This window comes from Procambarus clarkii, chromosome 79, assembly GCF_040958095.1.
Source record: "Procambarus clarkii isolate CNS0578487 chromosome 79, FALCON_Pclarkii_2.0, whole genome shotgun sequence".
NCBI lineage: Eukaryota > Metazoa > Arthropoda > Malacostraca > Decapoda > Cambaridae > Procambarus > Procambarus clarkii.
In genome coordinates, this window is record NC_091228.1 from 1,450,223 (window position 1) to 1,469,038 (window position 18,816).

General features: G+C 43.4%; 1 protein-coding gene across 8 annotated transcripts in view; it reads left to right on the top strand.

Annotated features, from left to right (window-relative positions):
• Positions 1-18,816, top strand: part of LOC123750373 (PI-stichotoxin-Hcr2g) — a 72,902-nt gene that overhangs the window by 16,888 nt on the left and 37,198 nt on the right. For all 8 annotated transcript variants that reach the window (XM_069314418.1, XM_069314416.1, XM_069314415.1 and 5 more), the window contains exon 2: positions 13,733-13,813. Coding sequence is in view for 3 of the 8 variants with exons in the window: in XM_069314427.1 (XP_069170528.1) it covers positions 13,733-13,813 (81 nt within the window). In the remaining 5 variants the exon portion in view is untranslated. The remainder of the gene's footprint in view (positions 1-13,732; positions 13,814-18,816) is intronic.

Genomic DNA, 18,816 nt, shown 5'->3' on the forward strand with positions numbered 1-18,816 from the left:
CAGTGATATATAACCCACCACCAAGTGAAAGAAGACCCAGGCAAGAGTATGACAGAAACAACATAGCAGTTAACATTATCATTGAGAGGGCAGCCGCTGCTGCCTGTAGAAATCGATCCCATCTGTTCATCATGGGGGACTTTAATCATGGAAGGATAGACTGGGAAAACAGAGAACCACATGGAGGTGAGGAAACATGGAGAGCGAAACTGCTAGAGGTGACGACTAGAAACTTTTTAAGTCAGCATGTTAAGGATCCCACGAGAATGAGAGGCAATGATGAACCAGCAAGACTCGACCTAGTATTCACTCTGAACGGTTCAGACATAAGGGAAATCGGTCTTGAAGCCCCCGTGGGTATGAGTGATCACAGTGTACTGGTGTTTGAATATCTGGTCAAAGAAGGGTTAATGTACTCAAGGAAGGGACCAGAAAACAAGAGGCCGGCATTCCGGAAGGGAAACTATGAGGAGATGAGAAAATTCCTAACTGAAATAGCTTGGGAAACAGAGCTCAGAGGAAAGACGGTTCTAAACATGATGGACTACATCACACAGAAGTGTAAGGAGGCAGCAGACAAGTACGTCCCAGTCCAAAAGGAAAAAAATGAAATGGAAATGAGAAACCCATGGTTTAATCAGAGTTGCAAGCTTGCAAAGCAGGTAAGTAAAACGGCATGGAGAAACTATAGAAACAACAGAACACTAGAGAGCAGAGAAAGATACCAGAGTGTCAGGAATGAATACGTCAGGGTGAGAAGAGAGGCAATATGAAAATGACATAGCGAGCAAGGCAAAGACTCAACCCAAACTGCTGCATAGCCACATCAGGAGGAAAACAACAGGGAAGGAACAGGTAATGAAACTGAGGGTAGGAGCAGAAAGGTTCACTACAAACGACAAGGAAGTGTGCGAGGAACTCAATAAGAAATTCCAGGAAGTCTTCACCTCAGAGCAAGGAGAAGTCCCAGAGATAAGGGAGGGAACACCAACCCAGACACCACTAGAGGAGTTTGAGATTACCAGAGGGGAGGTGAGGAAGCATCTGCTAGATCTGGACGTGACAAAGGCTATAGGCCCGGTTGGAATCTCACCATGGATCCTTAAGGAAGGAGCAGAGGCTCTGTGCCTACCACTCTCCATAGCATACAACAAGTCACTGGTAACAGGCGAACTGCCAAAAATTTGGAAGATGGCCAATGTAGTCCCAATATACAATAAGGGTGATAGACAGGAGGCACTGAACTACAGGCCAGTGTCCCTAACTTGCATTCCAAGCAAGATGATGGAAAAGATTGTGCGAAAAAAGCTAGTGGAACATCTGGAGCAAAAGAACTTTGTAACACAACATCAACATGGGTTCAGAGATGGCAAATCATGCCTAACAGGATTAATTGAGTTCTATGACCAGGCAACAAAAATCAGGCAAGAGAGAGAGGGCTGGGCAGACTGCACATTTCTGGACTGCCAGAAAGCTTTTGACACAGTACCACATAAGAGACTAGTGCACAAACTAGAGATGCAGGCAGGAGTGAAAGGGAAGGTACCCCACTGGATAAGAGAGTACCTAAGCAACAGGACACAGCGAGTCACCGTGAGAGGTGAGGTCTCGGAGTGGCGTGGAGTCACCAGTGGAGTCCCACAGGGATCAGTCCTTTGACCTATACTGTTTCTGATATACGTAAATGATCTTCCAGAAAGTAATTAACTCGTTCCTCTCGATGTTTGCTGATGACGCGAAAATTATGAGGAGGATCAGGACAGAGGAGGATAGTATGAGGCTACAAGATGACCTAGACAAACTGAAGGAATGGTGCGACAAATGGCTACTAAAGTTCAACCCAAGTAAATGTAAGGTAATGAAACTAGGAGGAGGAACTAGGAGGACAGTCACTGGATACCGAATGGGAGATGAAGTCCTTCACGAAACGGACAGAGAGAAAGATCTGGGAGTTGATATCACACCCAAACCTGTCTCCTGAAGCCCACATCAAAAGAATAACATCAGCGGCCTATGTGAGGCTGGCTAACATCAGAACTGCTTTCAGAAACCTGTGTAAGGAATCCTTCAGAACCTTGTATACCACATATGTAAGGCCAATCCTGGAGTATGCGGCCCCAGCATGGAGTCCGTACCAAGTCAAGCACAAGACGAAGCTGGAAAAAGTTCAGAGGTATGCCACTAGGTTAGTCCCAGAACTAAGAGGCATGAGTTATGAGGACAGACTACGTGAACTGCACCTCACGTCACTGGAAGACAGACGAGCTAGGGGAGACATGATCATCACATACAAAATTCTCAGGGGAATTGACAGGGTGGACAAGGATGGATTATTTAACACGGGTGGCACACGCACAAGGGGACACAAGTAGTTAGTAAATGGAATGCATTAGGCAGTGATGTGGTGGAGGCTGACGCCATACACAGTTTCAAATGTAGATATGACAGAGCCCAATAGGCTCAGGAATCTGTACATCAGTTGATTGACGGTTGAGAGGCGGGACCAAACCCTGGAAACACAAACCGAAACTGTCTTTATTTTCCGCTTGTTACAACTTGTAATAAAGTTGTTACATCTTGGCTTAACGTATTTATGACGTATTAGAACGTTGTTACAACTTGCTATATTGGTTGTTATAACTGGTTAGGTGGTGTTAAAACTTGTTCGAACGTTGTACCAACGTCGTAGTTTCGGTGTGTGTTTGGCGGGAAGAGCCAGAGCTCAACCCCTGCAAACACAACTAGGTGAGTACAACTAGGTGAGTACACGCACGCGCGCACACTCATGGTGAGTCAGTTCCTGTTGCATCATCGTAGACAGCAGCGAGTAGGTGTTATCCCGCCAAACACACAGCGAAACTACGACGTTGCTACAACGTTCGAACAAGTTTTAACACCTCCTAACCAGTTATAAGAACTAATATAACAAGTTGTAACAACGTTCTAATACGTCATAAACACGTTAAGCCAAGATGTAACAACTTTATTACAAGTTGTAACAAGCGGAAAATAGGGTCAGTTACGGTTTGTGTTTCCTGGGTAGTGATGAAAAATGCCAACATTGTCTTGTGTGGCCAGACCTTAACCTCCGCAGCATAATATTCTCCTTCTTCTACTGAGCTTCATTCTTTCCCTTCCTGCTCCTTGTCCTCCTCCTCCTCCTTCTCCCGCCACTCCCTTCAATGTTCCCTTTGTCCTGCTTCTTCCCCTCCCCCTCCTCCTTGCTCTCCCGCTGCTCCTCTCCGTTCCTGCGCCCATTCCTCTCCCCATGCTCCACCCCTCACCCTGATCCTTTACTCCCCCTTACTGTTTTCCCCTCCTATGCTCTTTCCACTCCACCCATGCTTCTTCCCTTCCCTTTTTCAACCAATGCTTATTTCTCACCTTCTTCGTTTTACCCCATCCCTCCTGCTTCCCCCCTCCCCCTGCTCCTTCCTCTCCCTCTGATCCTTCCCGTCCTTCTTCTCCTTCTCATCCCTCTGCTCCTTTCCCTCCCCCGTCTTCTTTCCCTCCCACTCCACCTAGGGTAGATTGTGGCTGTAGTGGGTCGTGGTGGTTGGCTGTAGTGGGCCGTGGTGCTTGGCTGTAGTGGGCCGTGGTGCTTGGCTGTAGTGGGCCGTGGTGGTTGGCTGTAGTGGGCCGTGGTGGCTGGCTGTAGTGGGCCGTGGTGGTTGGCTGTAGTGGGCCGTGGTGCTTGGCTGTAGTGGGCCGTGGTGGCTGGCTGTAGTGGGCCGTGGTGCTTGGCTGTAGTGGGCCGTGGTGGTTGGCTGTAGTGGGCCGTGGTGGCTGGCTGTAGTGGGCCGTGGTGGTTGGCTGTAGTGGGCCGTGGTGCTTGGCTGTAGTGGGCCGTGGTGGCTGGCTGTAGTGGGCCGTGGTGGCTGGCTGTAGTGGGCTGTGGTGGTTGGCTGTAGTGGGCTGTGGTGGTTGGCTGTAGTGGGCCGTGGTGCTTGGCTGTAGTGGGCTGTGGTGGTTGGCTGTAGTGGGCCGTGGTGGTTGGCTGTAGTGGGCTGTGGTGGTTGGCTGTAGTGGGCCGTGGTGCTTGGCTGTAGTGGGCTGTGGTGGTTGGCTGTAGTGGGCCGTGGTGGCTGGTTGTGGTGGGCCGTGGTGCTTGGCTGTAGTGGGCTGTGGTGGTTGGCTGTAGTGGGCCGTGGTGCTTGGCTGTAGTGGGCTGTGGTGGTTGGCTGTAGTGGGCCGTGGTGGTTGGCTGTAGTGGGCTGTGGTGGTTGGCTGTAGTGGGCTGTGGTGGTTGGCTGTAGAGGGCCGTGGTGGTTGGCTGTAGTGGGCCGTGGTGCTTGGCTGTAGTGGGCTGTGGTGGTTGGCTGTAGTGGGCCGTGGTGGCTGGCTGTAGTGGGCCGTGGTGGTTGGCTGTAGTGGGCCGTGGTGGTTGGCTGTAGTGGGCCGTGGTGGTTGGCTGTAGTGGGCCGTGGTGGCTGGCTGTAGTGGGCCGTGGTGGTTGGCTGTAGTGGGCCGTGGTGGTTGGCTGTAGTGGGCCGTGGTGGCTGGTTGTGGTGGGCCGTGGTGCTTGGCTGTGGTGGGCTGTGGTGGTTGGCTGTAGTGGGCCGTGGTGGCTGGCTGAAGTGGGCCGTGGTGGTTGGTTGTAGTGGGCCGTGGTGGCTGGTTGTGGTGGGCCGTGGTGCTTGGCTGTAGTGGGCCGTGGTGGCTGGCTATAGTGGGCCGTGGCGGCTGGCTGTAGTGGGCCGTGGTGCTTGGCTGTAGTGGGCCGTGGTGCTTGGCTGTAGTGGGCCGTGGCGGCTGGCTGTAGTGGGCCGTGGCGGCTGGCTGTAGTGGGCCGTGGTGCTGGGCTGTAGTGGGCCGTGGTGCTTGGCTGTAGTGGGCCGTGGTGGCTGGCTGTAGTGGGCCGTGGTGCTGGGCTGTAGTGGGCCGTGGTGCTGGGCTGTAGTGGGCCGTGGTGGGAGTAACAGCGGTGGGCCGTGGCGGCTGGCTGTAGTGGGCCGTGGTGCTGGGCTGTAGTGGGCCGTGGTGGGAGTAACAGCGGTGGGCCGTGGCGGCTGGCTGTAGTGGGCCGTGGTGCTGGGCTGTAGTGGGCCGTGGTGCTGGGCTGTAGTGGGCCGTGGCGGCTGGCTGTAGTGGGCCGTGGTGCTGGGCTGTAGTGGGCCGTGGTGGGAGTAACAGCGGTGGGCCGTGGCGGCTGGCTGTAGTGGGCCGTGGTGCTTGGCTATAGTGGGCCGTGGTGGTTGGCTGTAGTGGGCCGTGGTGGTTGGCTATAGTGGGCCGTGGTGGCTGGTTGTGGTGGGAGTAACAGCGGTGGGCCGTGGTGGCTGGCTGCGGTGTGCCACGGTCACATTCACACCCCCAACGACAATTTTTAACATTGCCCGCCAGCTGCAAAGCTAATTTTTTCAAAATTAACTTTTCAAACAATTTTTTTTCTTATAGTAGTATGCAACATTATTCACTGATGTCGGAAAAATTAGCAGAAATTTTCTGCTGTCAATAATTTGGCCTTACGCACATACAATGGACGGTTCTTTCAGAGCTTCGAAGGTTTCTCACTCCGCAGCACTTTATCAGACAACCCGTTCTCGCAAATTCGTAAAGTCAATATTGACTTATTAACTACGTGCATAGGTGATATACTAAACATAATAGATACCCTTAAAAAGATTCATAGAAAACACCGACCTTACCTAACCTTGTTAGTATCTTAAGATAAGCATCTTATTGCTTCGTAATTACAATTATTACTTAACCTATACCTATTATAGGTTAGGTAATAATTGTAATTACGAAGCAATAAGATGCTTATTTTAACATACTAAGTAGGTTAGGTAAGGTCGGTGTTTTCTATGAAGCTTTTTAAGGGTATCTATTATGTTAAGTATGTCACCTATGCACATATTTAATAAGTCAATACTGACTTATTAAATTTGTGAGAACGGGTTGTATCAGAGTAAGGGGTGACTATTCTCTTATTAGCATTCTACACCACAAAGTTCCTTACACTGGCGACCACACACACATTACACAATTATATTTTATATGATAGAGAGACAGACAAACAGACAGACAGAGGTAGAGATAGAGACAGAAAGTAGATTGAAGGGTGGATAGATAGATGGACAACATAGGTGCAGGGATTTACAGTGAAAGGGTGTATTATCTGGAGCTCCGACTGTGCTATCATAGTAATAATGGAAGGTGTAGAGAAGGAAGTGATGAATCTACGTGGAGCTCTGAGGACAGAGCTGGATTCCCTACGGGAGGAGCTACGACAGCTGAAGCAATGTCAAGCTCTGAGGACAGAGATGGATTCCCTACGGGAGGAGCTACGACAGCTGAAGCAATGTCAAGCTCTGAGGACAGAGCTGGATTCCCTACGGGAGGAGCTACGACAGCTGAAGCAATGTCAAGAGGAAACAGAGGAGGAGGAGACCAGTATTAGAAAGTGTTCGTCTTAGAATGTCGCAAAAGACACGGATCTTAAGAAGACTCTGGCAACGCCGCCTACCGATGTCCTAGAAACTTCCAACTTATTCCCCGTGCTGGAAAACGAATGCTATTTGGGAGCCTGATTGGCACTCAACAGCCCTGGAAACACAAACCGAAACTGTCTCTATTTTCCGCTTGTTACAACTTATAATAAAGTTGTTACATCTTGGCTTAACGTGTTTATGACGTATTAGAACGTTGTTACAACTTGCTATATTGGTTGTTATAACTGGTTAGGAGGAGTTAAAACTTGTTCGAACGTTGTACCAACGTCGTAGTGTCGGTGTGTGTTTGGCGGGAGCCTGGTTGGTTCCCAATTTTGGTTGTGGGAGATTGCCCGGTGAGGTATTTGGATAGAACTATTTGTGCCAGTGATAGAGGGGAACAAGTTAAGAATTTGCTTTCCGGGAGCAGGAATTGGTGATATTGTTAACCACATGAATAATATTAAAGCTGAAAATGGGAACAAAACCATTATTTGTATTAATGCCGGTGAAAATGATGTAGAATGAGTTAGGAGTGAGGCACTGACAGAGGTTTTAGACAGCTATATAATTAGTTAGGAGCAAGGGAGGAATCCCATTCATATGTGGCATTCTTCCAAGAAAGGGAGTTGGAAATGAATGGTTGTCGAGGGCACTAGGTGTCAATTGCTGACTGGACAAATATTGCAAATAATATCCAATATCATTCATTGATAACTGGGAACATTTCTATGGAAGGAATGATATGTATGCTCGGGATGTTTTTTTTTTTAATTTTGCCCCGAGGGGCGAGTTTATTGGGCAGTGCCACTCATCCTGTGAGTGGACATGCCGCCATAGCAGCATGTACAACACTCCCCAATAGGAAGAAAACCCGCTGGGTTGTTCATCCTGTCACTTGTATCCAGACGCAGCTGGGACATGCTTAACTGTCTCAAGTGAACACCTCCTCAAAATCTCAGAATGTTTGGTAATATGTTTATTGTTTGTGATGTGTGTGTATGTGTGTATTAACACGATGTACTGAACGGGGTGAGAATAGCTTGAGCTACCTCATCCCTTTGTGTGTATTTTACCTCAATAAACTTATTTCAATTTCAATTTCAATTTCATCTCCTCAAACAAGAATATTAACATCTGTCAATCCTTAAGATCTTACGTTATCTTGCGGGTGCAAAATGGGGGAATCTTTTAAGAACAATATCAATATTTGACATATAGTGTTTTCCTAACTCAAACAATGTGGAGTTTATTATTCTACACATATTTCTAATGTCTCTCAGGTGTTCACATTCTTTCAGGTAGTGGTCAAGGCGGTGTCCGTCACTCTCATCACAGATTTTGCAACTCCACTGCTCAGCTATTCTTTCCATTCTGAATTGCCATGGATATTTGTATCCAAGACAGATTCTCGCTATTACTGATTCTCTCCCACGGCCACCTCCTCTTCGTCCATAATGGTTAAGGTTGCCAGCAGCAACCATATTGTACCATCGTACAGATTCACTGGTTTGTGTTTCTATCCTACTTTCCTCAGTTACCTTGTCATAGTGATGTTGCCTGATAATACCTATAATTTGTAGCAGAGTCTTGGGTATGAAGTTGACCAGACCACACACTAGAAGTTGAAGGGACGACGACATTTCGGTCCGTCCTGGACCATTCTCAAGTCGATTGTGAGAATGGTCCAGGACGGACTGAAACGTCGTCGTCCCTTCAACTTCTAGTGTGTGGTCTGGTCAACATACTTCAGCCACGTTATTGTGACTCATCGCCTGCATTGGGTATGAAGTATTTAATATGGTCTCCTTCAGCACCTTCAGCAGCCAGCACATCTGCTCGTTCGTTCCCACATATTCCAACATGGGAGGGGTTGTCCACAGAACAACCACACGTTGGTTTCTGTTGACGTTGTCCACAACGTCCACAGAAACTTGACGACTCTTCCCTGGTTGATTAGTACCTTCACAGCTCTCTTAATTTCAGCGACTATCGCAAGATTTTCTGCCCGATTTTTACTTAGGCTTTGTTGCGCTGCTTTTGAGTTAGTGCAGATAACTGCGCCATTAGCGTTTCGTTCAAGGAATCTTAACGCCATAGCAATGGCAGTTAGCTCTGCTTGCATTGAAGAAGCATAGTTCTCAATGCGTGCTTTCTCTTCATTTCTGCGTTGAAAGGCATTATTCCTAGTTACAGTGAATGCTGCACCAGCCCTACCATTGACAGATTAGATAACCCATCAGTGTAAATTTGATCTAGTTCATCTCCGGCTTCTATATAAATGTCCCCGAGATAATTGTGCCTCATTTCTTGTGGTAACATGTTGGATTTTTTGTCGCCATTTCATTGATGATAATCCTGCATGAGTCATCATCCCAGGGATGTTCATCCTCCCTCCCATCCTCTCTACAGGCATGAGCTCACTGGCTTGCTCAAGCAGGTGAAGTTCTTCGAGGTAGCAGGCTGATCTGTGATGCCATTTTTTGCTTCTCCTGTTTCCTCCTGTTAGCAGCACAGAAGTCAGTGTTTTCTTGGCAATATTATAGTAATGGGGATCTCTGGCTATCCTAATTGCAAGCTTAGCATTCAGTTCCTTAATCCTGCTTTTAACACTGGGGAGGGACAACTCCTCTCGTAGATTAGACGATTTGGCAGTTCTTGGAACTCCAAGAATGATTGTCATTGCTTCATTCTGTATGCTTTCGAGCCTTTTCATATCGCTTTGGAAGTAGGTATACAAAACTGGTGCGGCATAGTCCATGACGGAGCGCACATAGGCTGTGTACATCATTTTAAGGACGGCAGTAGAGACTCCATGTCTATTCCAGGCCATAGCTTTAAGTGCCCTGAGTCGACTTTTGCATGTTCCTATGAGTTAGTTGAGCTCCTCTTTCTCCATTTATCTAGTGCTGGGGTTGTTGCTGTTGCCAGCTCATTGAGACCTGTGGTTGGAGAAATTGTTTTGGTTTAAACGGTTAGTAGATAGTTGTATGGGAATTAATATGGAGAAAGGCGGCAATAAAAGTATGTATAGGTGGGGAAAAAAAATTGCAAAATGAAAAGGGAAAGAGAAGGGCCTCAAATTCTCAATACACTTAAGGTATATTACACAAACAGCAAGACTTTAGAAACAAAATAAACGATTTAATGCCTTTGTCTGCACAAAAACAATATATATTATTAGGTTTACCAAAACATGGATGAATGTAGAAAACAGAACTATTAGTTGAATATCAAATAAACGGATTTAAACTATTTCACACAGATATGTTAGACGAGGAAAGGGAGTAGCCATATATGTAAGGGAAAATTTGAAAAGTAGTCTCAAAGAGGGGAATGAAAACTAAGTTACACACACAAAATATTTGGATATAATTCAACGAAAAAGCTAAACTCTTATAATAGGAGTTATATATAGGCCACCAAACTTTCAACAGAATGGAAGCAAAGCATCTATAGGATGAAATATCTAGAGCATCTATGTCAAATAGTATTTGTGTCATGAGTGACTTTAATTTTAATGGAATAAGCTGCTTTAATAGTACTGGGAATAATGAAGCGGAGTATTTTCTAAACTTAATTGACGATTGCATCCTTAACGCAACACATTAAGGAGCCAACATGTGTAAATAATATTTTAGACTTAGTGTTAACTATCAAGGAAACGCAAATTAATGACATCGAAATAAGGAGTGAGCTAGGGAACAGTGATCACAAAGAAATCAGATTTAGCATAGAATGGAATAGATTTGCAGGAGAAAATTCTGTAAAAGCTGATTTTAAAGTTTGGCGCAATATTTGCCGATAGTTTGATGCAAGTGATCTATCTCCTTTCTTGAAAATTGGAACGACATTTGCAACTTTCCATGACTCTGGCACTCTGCCTGACTCTAATGATTTATTAAATATGGTAAACAATGGCTCACAAAGCTCCTCTTTGCATTCTTTAAGCTCCCTGGCAAACACCTCTCTGGGCCCTGGGGATTTGTTTGGCTTGAGTTTTACTATTTGTTTAATAATATCCTTCCTGGTAACTGCTAAACTAGTCAACTTGTCCTCTTCCCCACCCATCAAAGGGGCCTCGTAGCCTGGTGGATAGCGCGCAGGACTCGTAATTCTGTGGCGCGGGTTCGATTCCCGCACGAGGCAGAAACAAATGGGCAAAGTTTCTTTCACCCTGAATGCCCCTGTTACCTAGCAGTAAATAGGTACCTGGGTGTTAGTCAGCTGTCACGGGCTGCTTCCTGGGGGTGGAGGCCTGGTCGAGGACCGGGCCGCGGGGACACTAAAAAGCCCCGAAATAATCTCAAGAATAATCTCAAGATAACCCACATAGACTTGTTCGGCTAAAGGCATAACGTTAAGTTCCTCTTTATTAAATACAGACATAAGATATTTATTAAAAATACTACTCATCTCTTCGTCATTATCCGTTATCTGACCTGTCTGTTTTTAATGGACCTATCCTTTCCCTAATCTTTGTTCAATATAACTGTAAAAAACCTTTAGGATTTGACTTTGCTTGCCCTGCTAAGCAATAGTTTAGTTTGTCATAGTTTCTTCTTGCCCTCCTTATCTCTTTTTTAACATTTCTAACCAGTTGGACGAATTCTTGTTCTAACTGACTTCCCCATTCTTAATCCTTTTGTACCAAGCTATCTTTCTACCTATAAAGTTTTTTCAGATCCGTTGTTATTCATTTCGGGTCATTATTATTTAATCTGTTCAGTTTGTATAGTATACTACATTCTTGTGTTTAGCTTAGAATATTTTTAAATAAGTTATATTTTGAGTCAACATCGAAATCCCCTTTTTACATCACCCATCGCTGGGTTCACATCTCACTCCTAGACCGGCCCACCCCACATGCCCAGGACTTTCCAAAATTTTTCACCTAAAAAGTTTCTTAGGCCATTAAAATCAACTTTTCGAAAATCTGGCACTTTATTAGAAATTTTTTCCATTATTCCATTCTATGCAAATTCTAGTTTCTTTGTGATCAATGTTCCCTAGCTCACTCCTAATGTCGATGTCATTAATTTGTGTTTCCCTGTTAATTAACACGGAAGTACAAATCTAGATTTATGTCTAAAATATTATTTTCCCGTGTTGGTTAAGTGTTGCTTAAGAAAGCAATCGTCAAATAATTCTAGAAAATCTTCTGCTTCATTATTCCCTGTTCCGTTAATCCAGATTATTCCACTAAAATTAAAGTCACCCATGACACAAATATTGTTTGACTTAGATGCTCTAGATATTTCATCCCATAGCTGCTTTGCTGCCTTTCTGTCTAAGTTTGGTGGCCTATATATAACTCCTACTATAAGATTGTGCGCTTTTTCGTTTAATTCTAGCCAGATAGTTTCCGTGTGTGGCTCAGTTTTGATTCCCTTTTTGAGACTACATTTAAAATTTTCCCTAACATATATGGCTACTCCTCCTCCTCGTCTAATATATATATATATATATATATATATATATATATATATATATATATATATATATATATATATATATATATATATATATATATATATATATATATATATTTCATCTATGTGAAATAGTTTAAATCTGTTCATTTTATATTCAACTAATTGTTCTCTGTTTTCTTCATTCATCCATGTTTCGGTAAGTGAAACAATAATTGTAAATGCTATTCGTCTTCATCTTGAAAAACATAAATTAATAAATGATTCACAACATGGTTTAACAAACGTCCGTTCATGCTTAACAAATTTGCTATCATTTTATTAGATCATAGTTGAGGCAGTTGACAGTGGTAAGGTTTGTGATGTTGTGTACCTTAACCATAGCAAAGCTTTTGATACAGAGCCACATGAAAGAGTGATTAAAATGATGGAGGCTCACGGTATTCTTGGTGGTATATGAAATTAGATTAGAGCATGGTTATACCTAAGGAAACAAAGAGACAGTATAAATGGGGTTAAGTCAGAGTGGGAAAAATGTTGTAAGTGGAGTGCCTCAAGGCTCTGTCCTGGGACCTCCATTATTCATAATATATATAAATGATTTAGATTCAGGTTTAAGCGGCATTATTTCCAAAATTTACCAATGATACAAAAATCGGGATGAAAACAAACATGGAGAAAAACTCACTTTCACTTCAAGGCGATCTAAATAGGGTTTTGAAATGGTCAAAAGATTGGTAGATGCTGTTTAATCCTACATATTTTCATATATGGATAGATATGATGGCCATATAGATAAACAGATAGATGAATAAACTGATGGACAGATAGACGGATACATAGATGGATAAATTGATGGAGAGAAGGATGGACACTAATATAAGGTAACAAGGGTGAGTGTTACAGCAATATAAGGTAACAAGGGAGAGTGTTACAGTAACATAAGGTAACAAGGGAGAGTGTTACAGTAACATAAGGTAACAAGGGAGAGTGTTACAGTAACATAAGGTAACAAGGGTGTGTGTTACAGTAACATAAAGTAACAAGGGTGAGTGTTACAGCAACATAAAGTAACAAGGGAGAGTGTTACAGCAACATAAAGTAACAAGGGAGAGTGTTACAGTAACATAAGATAACAAGGGTGTGTGTTACAGTAACATAAGGTAACAAGGGAGAGTGTTACAGTAACATAAGGTAACAAGGGAGAGTGTTACAGTAACATAAGATAACAAGGGTGTGTGTTACAGTAACATAAGGTAACAAGGGAGAGTGTTACAGTAACATAAAGTAACAAGGGTGTGTGTTACAGCAACATAAAGTAACAAGGGTGTGTGTTACAGTAACATAAGATAACAAGGGTGTGTGTTACAGTAACATAAAGTAACAAGGGAGAGTGTTACAGTAACATAAGGTAACAAGGGTGTGTGTTACAGTAACATAAGATAACAAGGGTGTGTGTTACAGTAACATAAAGTAACAAGGGTGTGTGTTACAGTAACATAAGATAACAAGGGTGTGTGTTACAGTAACATAAAGTAACAAGGGTGTGTGTTACAGTAACATAAAGTAACAAGGGTGTGTGTTACAGTAACATAAAGTAACAAGGGTGTGTGTTACAGTAACATAAGGTAACAAGGGTGTGTGTTACAGTAACATAAGATAACAAGGGTGTGTGTTACAGTAACATAAAGTAACAAGGGTGTGTGTTACAGTAACATAAAGTAACAAGGGTGTGTGTTACAGTAACATAAAGTAACAAGGGTGTGTGTTACAGTAACATAAGATAACAAGGGTGTGTGTTACAGTAATATAAGGTATTAGGATGAGTGTTACAGTAACATATGATAACAAGGATGTGTGTTACAGTGCGCGCCTGGACGGTGACGGTGGTGGTGCTGCTGGTGGCGGTGGGAGCGGCCAGTCAGAACTTCAACGGCCGCAGCAACTGTGAGTATATCTTGAGGTTATCTTGAGATGATTTCGGGGCTTTTAGTGTCCCCGCGGCCCGGTCCTCGACCAGGCCTCCACCCCCAGGAAGCAGCCCGTGACAGCTGACTAACTCCCAGGTACCTATTTGACTGCTAGGTAACAGGGGCATTCAGGGTGAAAGAAACTTTGCCCATTTGTTTCTGCCTCGTGCGGGAATCGAACCCGCGCCACAGAATTACGAGTCCTGCGCGCTATCCACCAGGCTACGAGGCCACTCAGTAGTAGCGAAGAGTGACTCTACGCACTACACACATTATTAATATGTTGGTGGGAGTGCCAAGGTCACATATGTAGTATGTTGGTAGTAGGGAAAAAAGGTGGAATGCAATGCTGCATTCCTGCAGCATTGCATTGCAACATTGCAGGAGTGCACCGGTGATCTCAGTCACCTTGATATGGATTGTTGCAAAGTTGTAAAATGGATGTTGCACAAAAATATAAATATGGAAAAAATTGAAAAAAATTGGAGTAATAAATTTTGGAAAATAAATTAAAAAAAAAAATATGGAAAGCAAATTTAGATTTTTTTTGTTTAGAAAAAAAATGTGCAAGATAGACATGGATAAAGTGTATGAGATATTAGAAAGCAAAAATTGATATGACAACAACAACAACAACAACAAAATGAAAATGTAGTTCATAATAGAGTGGACGAGTATCAAAATATATGGGGTAAAACACTAAAAGGATCGTTCAGAAGAGGAGAAGGGTGGGCATGGAAATTAGATATATAGTGGAAGTAAGTGATAGAAACGTAGAAGTCAAAATAGAGTGGACAAGTATCAAAAGGATCGTTCAGAGGAGATGAGATGTATGAGATACAGGGAAAACAAGGGAGAAGTGAGAATTTATATATATATATATATATATATATATATATATATATATATATATATATATATATATATATATATATATATATATATATTATTAAATATGACCGAAAAAGTAAGATTAATAATTCTAACACGAATTTTCTCAATCTTTCGTACATTTCGTTTCACTGTTGGAGGTAAATCAAAAATCAATTCTCCAAAATTCATTTTAATTTCTAGTCTGACGCGACACGAGCGCGTTTCGTAAAACTTATTACATTTTCAAAGACTTTAGTTCACAAATACACAACTGAATAGAACTTACGCATCTCCGGTTTTATATCTACATTTGAGTGAGGTGGAAGGGGTGATGTGGCATTAACACAAGACAGAACAAGATATGGTATTAATAGGGTATTCATTTCATCAACACAAGACAGAACAAGAGTATTAATAGGGTATTAATTTCATCAACACAAGACAGAACACGAAACATGTTCTGTTTCGAAACATGTTTGTTTCGTGTTCTGTCTTGTGTTGATGAAATTAATACCCTATTAATACTCTTGTTCTGTCTTGTGTTGATGAAATTAATACCCTATTAATACCATATCTTGTTCTGTCTTGTGTTAATGCCACATCACCCCTTCCACCTCACTCAAATGTAGATATAAAACCGGAGATGCGTAAGTTCTATTCAGTTGTGTATTTGTGAACTAAAGTCTTTGAAAATGTAATAAGTTTTACGAAACGCGCTCGTGTCGCGTCAGACTAGAAATTAAAATGAATTTTGGAGAATTGATTTTTGATTTACCTCCAACAGTGAAACGAAATGTACGAAAGATTGAGAAAATTCGTGTTAGAATTATTAATCTTACTTTTTCGGTCATATTTAATAATATATGTCTACAGGAAAGACTGCTACCAAAATATACTAATATATATATATATATATATATATATATATATATATATATATATATATATATATATATATATATATATATATATATATATATATATATATATATATATATATATATATATATATATATATATATATATATATATATATTGTGACGGTAACGCGTTGGTGTTCGGCTGTTCAAAGCTAGGGGTATGGCCTCGTCACATAGAATAAAAAAAAAATAAAAAATCTGGAACTTCGTCTGTGGTAAGGTAAGGAGAAGACACACAAAACACAAGTAAATTTTAACAATGCAATTTTAATTACGTTAGAAAAACAAAACATGAATAAAATGGACATACAAATTCGTATAATAAAATCAATCAATCAAAATAATAAGAATAATTAAATGACAAAATGAAAAGTTACGTTAAGACAAGTGAGCAATAACAAGCTGTGCAATATACAATAAAATGAGAGGTGCAGGAATATTGGCTTTAAGCTATAACCTCTCTTAGTACACGTAAGCCACAGCTCAGTCTACCAAGACGTGTTAACCGTATGAAAGCACTGAATATTCTGAAGACTGAGGTCGTGGCGGCCCCAGACATCAAGTAGTATGGTGGGTGGAGTGCAGTTGCAGCTAGACCCGCGGCCAATCAGCGAGGAGCCGGCGACAAGACAGGTAGTTTGGCGGTTTGAGGTGGAGCAGGTGTTCCTGGCTGCATACGTTTTGCGCTCTGGCAAACCTTGCTGGTGTTGTCGTTGTTGGATTTTTCTTCCATACTTGTTCTATATAGATGTTTATGTCGACGTCTTTTGGAGGGAAGAGCAGGCTCAATCTCTTGAAGGAGATTATCGTCACAACTCTCCCCCGAAGCCTGCGGTTCTGGAAGAAGTACGTCGTTATGTGGTGGAGTATTAGATGGAGTCGCTTCTACTTCATAAACTCTGGAGAGGGCATCGGCTATGGTGTTGTCAGAACCCTTGATATAGCGGATCTCCAGGTTGAAATCTTGTAAATACAAAGCCCATCGTAGAAGACGCTGGTTAGTGAATTGGGCTTGATGTAGGAAGCGGAGAGGGTTGTGGTCTGAGAAGATGGTTGTAGACCTGGCGCCTTGTAGGTACGGAGCGAAGTGTTGGAGGTTCAGGACGATGGATAGTAGCTCCTTTTCAATAGTGCTGTAGTTCCTCTGGTGTGGTTTCAATTTGTAGCTGTAGTAGCTGACAGGGAGAACCTCCTCGCCTCGTTGTTGCATCAGGACACCACCAACGCCGGTACCGCTGGCGTCGACATGAAGGACGAAAGGCTTGGCGATATCTGGTGAGGCGAGAATGGGGTTAGAACAGAGGAGGAATTTGAGTTGTTCGAAAGCAACGGTTTGCTGCATGGTCCAATTATACCGTTGCTTGGGACTGGTTAATAGAATTAGAGGTGTGGCGACTGTACTGAAATTCCTCACAAACCTACGGTAGTAGGAGGCAAGACCAAGGAAGCGCAGGAGCTGCTTCCTGGTGGTAGGCTGTGGATACTGTTGGATGGCTTGAGTGTGTGAGTCTAACGGAGCTAGGCTGCCACTCCCAATAACATGACCCAGATAACGCACTTTACCTTTCGCGAAGGTGGACTTGCCCAGGTTGATGGTGAGGCCGGCTGTCAGGAGCTTGGAGAACAGACGTCGCAGCTGGAGCAGATGTTCACTCCAGGTGTTGGATGCTACGACGATATCGTCCAGGTAGGCGTATGTGTTATCCAAGCCCTGGATGACACGGTTGACAGCTCTCTGAAAGGTGGCCGGGGCATTACATAGTCCGAAAGGAAGGCGTTCATATCTGAAAAGTCCAAAAGGAGTGATGAAGGCAGATATCTCTTTAGCTCGCTCCGTTAGACACACTTGATAGTACCCCTTAAGCAAGTCCACTTGGGACAAGTACTGGGCACTACCAATGGCGTCAAGGATGTCATCTATCCTAGGCAAGGGGTAAGCATCCTTGACAGTCACGTTGTTTAGTTTACAATAGTCAGTACATAACCGCACCTTACCTTGGGGTTTGGGCACCAAGATACAAGGTGAGGCCCAGGGGGACTCACAAGGTGTAGCCAGTCCATGATCCAAGAGGTACTGCACCTCAGCATGCATGACTTTCTTCTTGCTCGGGCTGATTCGGTAGAAGGGTTGACGAATCGGCCGGGTGTCGGGGAGCAGTTGGATGTCGTGCTGGGTAACATTACACTCTTGGGGGTCATCTCAAAACAACTCCTGATGTTCTCTGAAGATCTTGACAAGAGGTGCACTAGGATTATCCTGAAAGTATTTGGGAAGATCATTAAGGATTTCGGAATTAGAAAGCGCTGACTCCTTGTCAGTGCTTTCGGGAGGAGAAGCTGGGAAGGTCTCACTGTGGATGTAGGGTTCTGTGAAGGTGGAATAATTAATTAGAACAGTGAAAGGAGTACCATTATATTGCTTCAGGAGGTTGACGTGGCACAGCTGGGTCTTCCGCCGCCTATCTGGAGTCTCTATAACGTAGTTGTTGTTATTTCTGCACTCTTTGACGCGGTAGGGTCCTGAAAACCTGTTTTGTAAAGGTGAACCTGGGATAGGGAAGTATGCTAGGATGAAGTCTCCCGGCTTAAATTTTCTTACTTTGCTGGTCTGGTCGTAATGAGTCTTCATCCTCTCCTGGGCTTTCAATAGATTATCATGGGCAAAACGGTGGACTCTCTCTAGAATGTGTTGAAGGTTTTGAAGAAACTGGGGCACATTCTGATGCTCACTGAAGGTGGCATCTCGGAGAGAGTCTTTGAAAGCCTTAAGGGGAGTACGGCACTTACGGCCGTAGAGCATCTCATAAGGAGATACTCCTAGGGACTCATTAGGGAGACTTCTGTAAATACACATTATAAGGTCGATTTGCTTATCCCAATCCTTAGAGGTTTCACTACAAAACTTTTTCAAGAGTGCTTTGATAGTCTGATGACTACGTTCAAGAGAACCCTGTGAAGCAGGATCACTGGTGAAGTTGGTACCACAGTCGCTCTGAATCTCCCTGGGAAATCCGTATTGAGTGAAGATCTTCAATAGATGTTTTACTACCGTAGCAGCCGTGATGTTCTTCACTGGAACTGCTATGGGAAATCTGGTGGTAGGACACAGGATGGTTAAGATATAGGCGTTACCTGAACTGGTCCGAGGTAAAGGACCAACACAGTCTATTATGAGTCTGTGGAAAGG